The sequence below is a fragment of the Pholis gunnellus genome, assembly GCF_910591455.1.
Source record: "Pholis gunnellus genome assembly, chromosome: 14".
NCBI classification, from domain to species: Eukaryota; Metazoa; Chordata; class Actinopteri; order Perciformes; family Pholidae; genus Pholis; species Pholis gunnellus.
The window spans coordinates 6,693,027-6,706,203 of record NC_136541.1 but is presented as its reverse complement, the minus strand read 5'-3'; the positions used below and the strand labels follow the sequence as shown (position 1 = coordinate 6,706,203).

The window sequence follows — 13,177 nt, the reverse complement described above, 5'->3', positions numbered from 1 at the left end:
AACACAGCGTGCTTTTAAGCTCTGAGGAGGTAGAAGAGCAGTTTTCATCCAGCCTGATCCGAGGAAAAGAAGCACTTCCTCCTCTCTCAATCGCCTTCTATTCCTTTGTGTCCCCTCGGTCATTATGTTTCTGCTTTGGGCAATGAAATGAACAACTCTTGGCGTCTTCAGGGGTCTTTGTCCCATCATGTCTGTGCCTCTTTTTACTCTGCCTCCTCCATACTCCCACCTTTTCATTCACAACGCAGACTTTTCCCCGTGAAACTGCTTTCTTTCATTCCTCCGTTTCTTTTCTTCCAAAATTCAGTTTTTTCTCAGACACACTCACATATTCTCCACCATCAGCTCTTTGTACCTCGCACAACTCCCTCGCCGGATCTTTTCCCCCTTATTTACCTTTCCTCTCTCACCGTTTTCGACTATCCGTTTTTCTCTCCCTTCCTGAGCCTGAGGGCACCCAGGACTCAGTGGCTGACCACACACTCATTCTCTCTCCTAATCGCCACCTCTCCTCGACCGGCTCTCCTCCGCGCTTTTCCTTTCACCTCCCTCACAATTAATCCCTTCCCGTCCTGTCACAATGTACTCTGAGGAGCTCTGGAACACCACCGAGCAGGTATGGATCAACGGCTCCAAGGCAAACTTATCCCTGCGAAGACACAGGGAAGATGAGGAGGAGGAAGATGATCAGCACCCCTTCTTCACAGACGCCTGGCTGGTCCCCCTCTTCTTCTCTCTCATCATGCTGGTTGGACTGGTGGGCAACTCTCTGGTTATATATGTCATTTCCAAACACAGGCAGATGAGGACGGCAACCAACTTCTACATAGGTGAGGAAGAGAAAAAGAAACTGCATTCAAACACAGCATGCTTACTTTGTCATGAACTCCCAGTGCATCAACTCCAAATAGATCCTATAGATATTTTAATGCAGGTCTCTTTCATCGATCTAGAAACGCTTCATTGCATGCCAACAGTGGGTTCAAAAGAACTTCAAGGGCACCCGAGGGAGCAGAATGTCATTTCACTCACTTTCCGTTTGTCCAATTACTACACAGCTGTGAGTAAAAATGTACATGTCAATTGCATGTTTCTTTAAAAAAATAACGGCATTCAATCTGGAAAAATTGACTTGTGCAGGTAAATAATTTCCATGGCTGAAGAGCTCAGGGCTTAAAACAAGCAATTACAACTTTTTGTGCTATTTAGATAATTATTTTAAATTTCCAGCGTTTCTATTCAGATTTTCCTTATACACAAATTGAAAATGCACATAAAAACAGGTGGGTGGATAGATGTTGTCATTAATCTCAGGTGTATCAAGTAAAATAAGAGAAATCAAAGGTGTGCATCGATCATGCACTGGCCTCACGTCTCCTGTGGTTTTCAGTGCCCTGACTTGAATCCTGGGTGATTGATTTCTGTTGTTAAAGTCAGTTACAGCACGTCTGATAAAGCTTTGCTGTCACCTGTCACTTGGGAAGAATTGCAACAGTGACAAATTGAGGTTAAGTCAGCGGGAGACAAGAATTAAAATAATATCTAGGCATGTCACATAGATACATGTATGGAAAATAGCTTGTCTGTTTTGTGCGATTCTGTGATTTACCGTTTACCATTTCTGTCTCTGTTTGCATATTGCACCGTGTGTGTGTCATGAATTTAATCTTGGATAATGTGCCATGGCCAGAGCATTGAATCAGTTTAATATTCAGCAGCATTAGGTTAGTGCCAGCACCATCTGCCCACCCTTTCAACATAATGGGCCAGCTACTATAACGGGATTAGATCAGCGATTAAAACAAATTGTGGCGTATTTGTCAGAATGAAAAATTCGCTACGCACTAAATCTAGAAAAAAGGAAAAGCAAGATCAGACTGCAACCTCAGCATATTCATATGAAGATACTGTGAAGGCAATGTGGATTTAAATAAGCAGTTTGCATGTTTTTATGTGTTCTGTGTTTATGTGTACTGTATGACCTGTTGTCAGTCCATCAACAGTTTCTCTACAGCACCTCATCAAGTAAACACGTGATGAATTTGAAGTGCGCTCGTAGTACTTGACACCAAATGCAACCGATTCACCTTACGTAACATAAAGCTTTTTTAGATGCACCAAACATAACCAGAGACAACCCTGGTGGAGACAGAAACAACAGTTCAATTATCAAAACTAAACACAATAACCTTCAGGAAGGTATTATTTACTGCATGGGAATTGCACAGGATTGCATTAGCAAATGTTGCTTGTCGTTATGTCAACTCCTGGTAGATACAGTTCAGTAAAGTTATCAATGTCATGATGGAATACAGAATTATTGACCATCACATTGTTTTACACCAGTTTTAAAGGGCTCCATGTCAGAGCCCATGTAACAATCAGCACAATCTAAACTCACATTTTACAATCCCTCATTTCTCACTTTTGGATGTGACTTCCTTGGCGTCACTTATCAACGCATTGGGTAGCCCAGCGCATCAAACTATGGCGCTCCTCTGCGGTCGCAGTAAACACATGGCCATGTTTAGACGTGTTTTACGATGTAACCATTATTACATCATATCCTGCCGATACGGGCATCACATCAGAGAACAAGGACAAACTGTGTATTTTGTTGTTTGACTTGGAGGACTTGTTGCATGGAATACAAAAAAAAACAGCAAATATTTATGTTTGAGATGAACAAGACAACCTTTGGCATATTTGCTAGAAAGAATACTTTGATTTTTAAATGCATTGTGTCCCTCTTTGTCAGGTAATTAAAAGTATACCCACAGATACAGTTGTCTGTCTGTTAAACACTGCACACCAGACATCCTGTATGTTGTTTTCTCTTTGTGCAGCAAACCTGGCTGCCACTGACATCATTTTCTTGGTGTGCTGCGTCCCCTTCACTGCCACCCTCTATCCTCTCCCTGGATGGATCTTTGGCAACTTCATGTGCAAATTTGTCGCCTTTCTACAGCAGGTAAAAGCATGACTAATATTTTTTTTTATCACATCACAATCATAATTACAATTTTCCTGGCTCAAAAATGTGCGTTCACACTCAAAGACGTATTATTTTGCTGTGCTTTCTAGAAAAGGGACTGAAACGAAGAAATGTATGCTCTTAAGTTGATCAAAACCTGATAATATTCAAATTATAATGTTATGATTAAATACATCTACTTACAGCAATGAAATGTAGGACCATTTTAGGTACAACCAGACACCTTCACCATGAGCAACAAAATGTGCACGGACTTCATGACTCAGCTGCATGTCATAGAAAACTCATCTTTTAAATCCACTCAAGGAGGTCACAGTCTGTCCTTTTAAAATGTCTGTTAAGGTTTAGAAATCTTCTATCCGGTATGTTGCATTTATTGAAGAGCTTCATTTACATAGCTGACAGATGATGACAGTCGGATGTCCAAGCAACTACCAGACTCCAGCATGAAAAAAAAAAAGCACAGGAGGGGAAGCATAAAACAGCAGCAACCATTTAGAGAGACCAAAATGTTTCTACAAGTTGTAGTAGGACACATTTTAAAGAAATATTTAGATGTATGCCACCATCTGAGTTGACTCACACCAACCTTACAGGATGCTTGAAGCAAAGATGTTGAGCCTTGAGGCAGAGCCATAGACTGCATATAAAATGTGGACGTATTCGTCGAGACTTCAGCTATTGGTTTGTGGACTGCGGTAGCCCGGCCTAAAGCATACCTTGCTTTATGGTCTATCTTACTCTAAATGGGACAATGAGTTACAAAATTAACATCATGTAGTATTGAAGAAGGCTTGAAACGAGCGATTGAGACAATAAACTCATGTTTACAATGTTTATTGATGTAATAAATCAAGTGAGAAGTAGGGTCATTGTCTCATAGACCTCCATACAATTAAACATCTTTTTGCAACCAGACGAGTCGCCCCCTGCTGGCCATTAGAAAGAAGGCACTTCTGCATTGACTTCACGCTTCAGAACAGGAGGTTGCCGCCTGGCCGGCGCTTCCTCCTTGTTTTTCGTTGACCAATGCACAACTAAAGGAATGACAGCTCTATGTGTCGTTCCCTAAAAGCATGCATGTTGGACTAAAGCTCATTGCATGTCAGCACTAATTCATTTTTTGGCCCACTTGGGGACAATGCTAATTAGCTGTAAACACCACACTGACATATTATCAACAGGGGTCACATGTTCACAAAGATGTTTTATCCTTGTACTGTATGTGGAACATTTTGCCTGTTTTTGTCGTTATTTCAAAACCACCTACTTATAGGAGTTGAATCAATCAATCAGCTTCGCATAATGCCTAGTTCTCAGTTAAAGAAGCAGCTTAAATTTTGGATAAATGCATCATTAAGGAGAAGCCAAGCAAAGATAGCAACCTGTTGACTCCATGCAGCTTATTCAAAGAGGATAGCCAATTAAAAAATGCTTAAACCCACAGCGTGAGGCAAATGAGTGTGCGTCAAGCTCAGTCAGACATTAAAAACCCACGTTTCACGACTACACTGTAGCTACACTTTATTAACATGCACTAATAACTGTGGAGGACTAAAAATATGCTCCATTTTCACCCAGACACAAGTAGCTTGACAAGGCCATACTGTCACTCAGGATCATACAGAAGTGGGTGATTGCTGTGGAACCTGTTTAGTTAATAAGCAACATGTCAAGAAATACAAAATCTAGACCCACACTGTCCTCGGGTGAAAAAAAAGAAGTGACGCTCCTTTAGAAAACTGAGCACGACGAAAACATGCTGTGAATTCGATTCATTTTGTTTGGAGATTAAAAGTATACCTCATTCATTTTAAAGCTAGAAGGGAGGAGGAGATGATCTGTCTGATGAAGACATTTTCTTTTGAATGCAGCATGAAGAGATGTTCACGACTAATTTAAGCATTAAAGAGGAAGATGTCAGTCTGAGACCGACGCGGCCCAGCAGCACAGGCAGGGAGGCAGAAAGGCTAAACGCATTTTAAATTGAAAACACAGGATTTAGTTTATGCATATAAACATGGAGTCTAAGACCTCATCAGCTTGTCTTTGGTGAAACAATGACTCTTGAGGAAAACGATTGAACCCAAATCTTCTCTTTTTGGTAAAGCAATTTTCTGTCTGTTTCATCCAAATGTCTTCTCTGTCTTTCATCAACCAACCTGGCATCTTAAAACATCTTAATCCGTTTCTATAAATGGAGACCTGACACTTTTTATCGCTTTTTCTGTCTCAGTCGCATTCATTTGTCCAAGAAATGTTGACTGTTATCCTGAGTAGTGTCTCAAAATGTCCACATTTGAATAAAAGCATTAAAAAGGGAAACATCAGATGAAGTGAACTGAGCCTGCTGTGTTGACATCCATCATCAGTCTCTGTTAAAGCAACATTGCATGACAGATTGCTCTTCTATTGTTACTACTTCATATAGTACAACTGATTGCACCACACAAAGGAACAACCAAGGGCTTGATAGGATAGTTGATCAGTCTCAGTAACAACTTCAAAAGCTGGCACCAAAATGTTCGCTTTTGAAACTCGATTTTCCACTCGCACAAACGAGATACAACGCGGTAATTGGTGAGTTTTAGAGGTGTTGCTGGCAGATTACATTTGGACAAAGTCATATTGATCGAACAGATATAAATTGTATCAATCTTCTCATCTAAATCTCATCAAGAAAGCAGAAAAGAATAATTACCAAATTGTTAACTATTCCTTTACAGCCGTCTAAAACGTCTCAGGTCTACCACGACATACGTGACTATGAAGACAGAGGAAGCCCTTGCCAAGTCTTTGCACACAAGATGTTTCACCATTGAGATTAGTAATGCCACTAAGTGATGATAGTATTAAACTTACATCCCTATACAGCGTGGGGTGCAAGATCCATATGACTCCTAGTTTTGCTCACAAAAACAGCAAGAAAGAACCCAAAAGCATGATTCACAGGCAGACAAGTTAAGATTATTCTTCACGTTTACAAAAAACAAGCACAGGTCAAAACCAGGTATTGGCAGTCATCAACAGGCAAATTTATACAGAAAGGTGCAAGTAGAGAATCCTCAGTGGATCAGGCAGGCAGAACAGCGGCGGGAAGGCTATGGGTGGATGCAAACTAGACAATTTGGCAAAGATAGATAGTATATACTGCAAGACTAATGAGAGAAGTGGCAGGTGAAGGGATTGGCAGGAGAAGGGGTTACTGCAGGTCAGGAGGATCTGGATCTGAGATGGCAGGAGCAACCGGTTTCCGATTCCCAACTCATCGCACACGGACACTTGATCAGGACCCCCTTGGCGTCACTTAGGTTTAGGCAACAAAACTACTTCAGAGACGTAGCTTACGTTAGGTACGTGACAGAAGCTATGTACATTACGTAAAATACTTACATAACCTAAAAATAAGTCAATGTTGACTTTTCGTTTTGGTTTTGTCACATTTTTTACAATGATTTTGTAAAACATTTATGAAATTGATAGATAATATACACTGAATCTACACAGCATATGGACTTTTTGTTTTTATCCCAAGGGAAAAAGGGGGAATGAGAGAAAGAGTCACAGTGAAAACCAGCCATCCATCATGTCCAACTGTATGTGTTCTGCAAAACAACGTTAAGCTTTCAAACCTTGGTTGCAAAAATCACCTCTCCACACACATATTTTGTAATATTCATGCAACCAGTGGGACAAAACTTGTTTTTTGTTCTGTTTTCTAGCATCATCTTCCAAACGAACTTTAGATCTGTTTCACAATCAATTGTTTTTCATGTTCTTGTTGGGTGTAATATGTTTTGCAGCCTCTCGGGGGAACTAATGGGACTTTAGACTTTTAGTCATGCAACTTTATCTTGTGAAAATCTGCTGCAGACATCTGTGGATGTTGTTAGATTTGACACTGTGTGTTGATGTCTGTTCTTTCCTCGTCCTTATTTCGGTGCAAGAAATTGTAATCAATCTCAAATTCAACATCTATTGAAATAGGTGTTACTGTTTCAGACACAAGACACAATGAATTCCTGTTTGTTCACAAGAAATGCGTCTGCCCACTCTCTGATTTAACGGATGAGAAAAACAACTTTTAACTGTTGTGTACTGCAGTGAAGCTTGATAACATGTTTTTCTCTCCATAACAGAGAGAAAAAGAGGTACAATTGTAGTTTCTCATACTTTACAGAAGATACTGCGACTTGCATTTGTGTGAGGAGCCACATCTCTCCTTTCATTTTTATTTCTGGTTCACATTGAAGGACTTTCCATCTTCAACAAATGGATCCGAGGGATATTATCACGTTCACACCACTTACACCTTCATCTGTATTCTGAGAGAAGACCTTGAGTACATACAGCTTCTCTTTGAGCTTCTACAGTTTGAATCACTTGCGTTGTGTTGAGGTTACAGAAGTAACCATAATAGGCCATGATTCAAACGGATCCTCTCCAACCAGTATTTTACATCAAAATAGATTAGATTGTTTTTATTTTAATGATTATTTAAAGTGATGGCATAAAATCAGAGTTTTCTTCAAAGCTGCATATGTCGAACTGCATTTTCAATAATTGTAAACGATCAAAAGAAAAATGCAGAGGACTATATTATGTTGTCTTATTATTTATTCTCTATTATTAAAAGGAGCGTCTTAAAAGCAGTAAATGTAAATATCTTTCACATATATCTCCCATTCCTTTGAATAGACACTATGCAGAAGATAACGGGGTAGTGTGTTCTCACCGCACCGGGCATTTTTAAAATTGAGGGATTGCTCTACCCGCTTCCTCAGTGGCCTCAACATTGAACTCATCATGTCCCCTTTCTGACTTTCTCATCATATCCCTTGAAATCATATCCCATCATTGCTCCAAAAATGGAGAGTAAGGGGTGCCGGCATCACAGTCGCACATAAGAGCAGGAGAGAGAAAGGTAGAGGCAGATACCTCGACATAAGAGGACTATTTGGAAAAAGAGCATGGAGAGAACTTCTGACTCCCTCATTTGTCACTGCTGCTGCTGCTGCTGCACACATTTCAAAGCGATATGGACAAGCTTGCCTACATATAACACAGACCCTCAGAGGTCCGTGTATTTGAAGTAAAGATTTTTGTGATGGGGATGAAAGGTCTTGCTTGTTTTCAGTTTCATCCTGCTCGACTGAAAATCGATGTACAGATGTATATGAAAGGAAAGCATCAATAGAGACTTATATCAAGGGGGATTTCTAGAACATAATCTACTAAAATGATTTTGTAGCAGCAGGTGATGTTACATGAAACTTTAGAGTGTGGTTTCTGTGCGAGTCACATTTTGCAAGTACCTAAACATTTCTGTTGCAACAGGAATTCCATATTAAGCCCGAAATTAACATTCTGACGCGTCTGCCTCTGCCTTTAATTGAATCAAGCACCATTGAGCACCATTAAAAATGAAATTTAATGATTTGTTCATATGCTAATTATAAAAAATACTTATTGCAAATGCAGCTTCCGCTCTGCTTCCTATCCCTCTGTATGCTGTTCCTTCCTCGCTCTTCGGTCTAAAAGAGCTCATTAGCAAAAACTCTCTTTTTGCTTCTTATTCAAGGATGATTGAATACATGGCTGGATGCACAAGACACCATTAGAAAGCTGGTGGCCAACCTCTGTGGCAATTAGGCCACCCAAACTAATTAGAAGTTTGTGATATAGGCTCTGTGAGAAAACAGCTTCATCTAGTTATAGTGCACAATTTGTGGAACATATCTTGTAAAAGCATATTATTTGTATCTCTGGAAATAATCACTGACATTGAACATCTGTCTTAGTATTTGCTACATCAGCTTCTTTTTCTTTTGAAACACAGTGTTTGGCAAAGTCTATGTGGATAAATCCACAGGGTTGTCCACAGGAAGTACTGCAATTATTTTAAATAGAATCTGTGATTTGTGGGTATCGGACAGAAAGAAGATTAATGGCTGTACAACATAGATTCAAGTGGTTCATCTTGTTAAACTGTTGGACTTGTAATACCAAATATATACGGCACTCAAATGCAGACAAATGTACACCAGGCAGGATGAAAGGAATTATTACGAAACAGCCAGGTATCAGTCAGGTTCAAATCAGCTTCAGTTTCAGGTTCAGATGGCTGAAAAGCCAAAAGACAAGCAACAAGAAATAGGCTGGTTATATACTGAAGGGCTAATGAGGGAAAGTGAAAGCAGGTGAGAAGGTGACTGAGAGGCAGGCGGGACAGTCCGAGGGCATCTGGTGGATAGATGTAAAATGCATGCTGGGGAAGTGAGAATGTGGCTAAAGGGAAGGACAGAGAGGCAGTTTAAGGGAAAAGCAGGACCAACTTTGGCTGCGGAAGAATAGTCGAAAAATGTCCTATATGATGGTTTAGGCAACAAAATGTTGGGTAAAGATTGACAATCTTTACCTAAACATAAGCCCTGTGAAGGCCTAAACATAAAATAGTTTGAACATGCTTAGTTGCTACTGGTGGATATTGCAAAAATATGTTGTCAGTGGATGTTTTGCAGACACGTAAATTAAAGTTTCCTCATTGGGCCGATATGGAGTGTTCCTATTCTCTCCAAATATATTTGCTATTTCAAATTAATTGGATAAAAGTTGAATTTATTGGCTACGGGGGATGGAAAGTTGGGGTTCGCGGAACAGAATATGTGTAAATCATGTGTGTTTTACTGTCTTTGCCAGGTGACAGTCCAAGCCACCTGCATCACTCTGACAGCTATGAGCGGGGACCGCTGTTACGTCACCGTCTACCCTCTGAAATCTCTCCGTCACCGCACCCCAAAAGTAGCCATGATTGTCAGCATCTGCATTTGGATTGGTACGTCGTGCTCATTTAATGAAAGTTACTCTCCCACCATGTCCTCTAAGTACATTTAATCTTTATTTTTTAATGAATTCACCACAGAGTTAATGAGTAATTAGGACCACTTGAATATAAAGTTTGTAAGGGAATTGGCTTGCATGATGAACTAACACAATCCTTGTGCTTCCCAGGCTCCTTCATTCTGTCTACCCCAATTTTAATGTACCAGCGTATAGAGGAGGGTTACTGGTACGGCCCGAGGCAGTACTGCATAGAGAGATTCCCCTCAAAGACACACGAGAGGGCTTTCATCCTCTATCAGTTTATTGCTGCCTACCTGCTGCCTGTCCTCACGATCTCCTTCTGCTACACTCTGATGGTGAAGAGGGTGGGCCAGCCCACTGTGGAGCCTGTCGACAACAACTATCAGGTGGGAACAATGTTTGTTTGGTTTGGTTTTCCGCTTAATATTCCTTGACTTAGCTGAAAGATTTGACTGTAAGCTCTTGCTTCTAATTGTCAGATAATTAAAAGTTAGAAAAGGTCTTCTCTTTTCTTCTCTGGTGACACTACCTTTCCCTTCATAGTGTTTTTTTGTCTTGCTTTGATGTTAGCTGTCTCTGAAAATGTCTTTAAAAGCAGCTTTAATGGATCAAATGTCACTCATAATAACAAACCCAGAGAGAACTAACCAACTTCATCAGGTGGCCAGACACATCCTGACAGACCAACACATTCTCACACTAATGCCTCAAATTACGTAGCTTCCTCAGTGGCACTAAGCTTCATACTATGAAGCTCTTCGTACCCCATGTAGGGTCAGTTTTGGAGTTGTGAGTGATGGCGCGAGTTACATAGCATCTTTAGAAAATTCCATCTTCACAGGAAGTTAGGTTTAGGCAACCTAAAAACGTATGGTTGACGTTAACTTGACTACAGAAGTGACTCAAGCACTTGAGTCACGTGACTGACGCCATTAACGACTCACATGACAAAATGTCAAGCTATACTTTTCATTTGAAACGGGAAACCCAACAGCTCTCTCTCAGACAAAAGTCCTATGTTTGCTTAGTCCAGTTGGTCCAGTTGGTTTCTAGCTAGCTTATTGCTAACGTTTGTACAGGGGTACATTGGCTTTTAATAAACACAGATTGCACAAAACATTCTAGTGGTGAACTTTACGCAAGAAACACAAGGTGAAAATTCAATTCTTCTCCTCTCATCTTCTCCTCCTCAGGTCAACCTCCTGTCTGAGAGAACTATCAGTATCAGGCGCAAAGTCTCCAAGATGGTGGTAGTAATCGTCCTCCTCTTCGCCATTTGCTGGGGTCCCATCCAGATCTTCGTCCTTTTCCAATCTTTCCATCCTAACTACGAGCCCAACTACACCACGTACAAGATAAAGACGTGGGCCAACTGCATGTCCTACGCCAACTCATCGGTCAACCCCATAGTTTACGGATTCATGGGAGCCACCTTCCAAAAGTCCTTCAGGAAGACCTTCCCGTTTCTGTTCAAGCACAAGGTCAGAGATAGCAGCATGGCTTCCAGGACTGCCAACGCTGAGATCAAGTTCGTTGCTGCTGAAGAAGGCAACAATAACAATGCAACAAATTGAATCTGACAATTAAAAAACAGCAACAATGAGATTATTGCTTGTATCCAGAGCAATCGCTGCAAGAAGACATTAAAAACAAACAATTTCGAGCCATGGGCTCATTGTGTGAATGTCTCCGTAGAGCAACTGGCTGATTGCAAAAGGACAGACCTTGTTTGACGTATTTTTGTTGTGTTGATAAATACAACTAATTAAAGATTTTATTTGGGGAAACAGAGATTCATAATACAGAGGGACACGAACAGTGTTTGGCACAATATATCACCTGTTTGACAGCCAAGGCCAGGCAGTGTTAGCACATTACATCACCCATCGTGCTGCCAAACACCACAGCCAAGTAACAGAGGACAGCCGCACACATCTGATGACGAGAGAATAAACCTTTGCCTGAAAGCTGCCGGCATGAGTCCTAATACTATAATCCCTGTAAGATCCTGGCTGACAAGGTCTGCAGCTTTGGTATACACTATTCATTATTTGGACAGCTGAGGATATTTTGTATTCTGAGACACATGAGAATATGGTATTTTGGAAATGACAATGGACAATTAATACACAAGAACAGATGCCTATGGACATGTTGTGTTTCTCCAATTTGCTCCTTTCTCTGGAGAAAAAGAGAGAAATTGAAGAGACTCTTTCTGTATCTGCTATTCTGGGAAGCAGCTAACACTGCAACAGTTTGACATTGTGGAAAATATACCTTTTCCCTTTCTTACGGAGAGTTAAACCAGAAGATTGTGACCGCTTTCATATCCGTATACGCTAAATATGAAGCGAGAGCCAGGAGGTGATTAGCTTAGCTTAGCATAGAGACTGGAAACACGGGGAAACAGTTAACCTGGCTTATACAAAGATCAAAAAGGCACCTGTAAAGATCATTAAGTAACACATATTGAATTTGTTTAACCAGGCTGTTGTTCATCAAGAAACAGAATATACAAAGGTGTTAATAGGCGCATTCTTTTAACTTTAGACAGAGACAATTCCCCCTATTTCCACCCTTTAAGGTAAGATGAATCATATTGAAGTTGTCATGATTAACAGTTTCCAACTTGTAAATAGTGTTCATGTCAAATCGCAAGTTGTAATAAAGACTTATTTTGAACATCTCACTTAACAATTAACATTAGTCTGGCGTTTAATGTATTTCCAGCCACATTTAATTGATGTGATGTTCTATTGTCAGCTCACGTATTTTTAATCCTCAAATGACTTTGCAACCATAAAACCGTCTTCAGCTGTCTAGTTGTGAACGCTGCATTAAGACACTGACCTTCCTAAAAATGTCATACTATTCCTTGAAATAATTGGACTGACATTGGATGTTGATCATTTATTGTATCGTGAATTCACACGATGGAGTCCCTTTCCTAAACAACCTAAACACTAAAAGCTTCATAATTTGTGCTTATTTTTTTTATTGGTTCCCAATATTGTGTGGCTAATTTTGCAAATACCTCGCTGTTGTCCGTCTCAAGTGGGGTAGATTATGATGGATGTGGCGTCGGAACATTAGAGGGATGTTTTATGTTTCTTTTTTTTTCCCTCCACAATAACAGTAAGCTCAGGATAACATGGGGTTCAAGTTTCTTTTTGGTCAGAATCCAACAAAACAAAAGCCAGCATCCAACTGAATGTGAGTTTCTCTGCTGTCAAATGTGATGAGTGGGAGCTGGCTGATACAGGGGTTATGACCGGTGAGGCATGGACAGTGTTTACCTTTCTTTTGTGTCCCACACAC

The 13,177-nt window shown here is 40.4% G+C and overlaps 1 protein-coding gene across 1 annotated transcript; it reads left to right on the top strand.

Moving 5' to 3' along the window:
- Window positions 1–580: 580 nt before the first annotated feature.
- kiss1ra (KISS1 receptor a) lies at window positions 581–11,433 on the top strand (the record flags this gene model as incomplete). The annotated part of the gene is made up of 5 exons (XM_079173632.1): window positions 581–830; window positions 2,847–2,971; window positions 9,695–9,830; window positions 10,007–10,245; window positions 11,053–11,433. The coding sequence occupies 5 exons, from the start codon at window positions 581–583 to the stop codon at window positions 11,431–11,433; spliced, it is 1,131 nt and encodes a 376-aa protein (XP_079029758.1).
- Window positions 11,434–13,177: the final 1,744 nt, after the last annotated feature.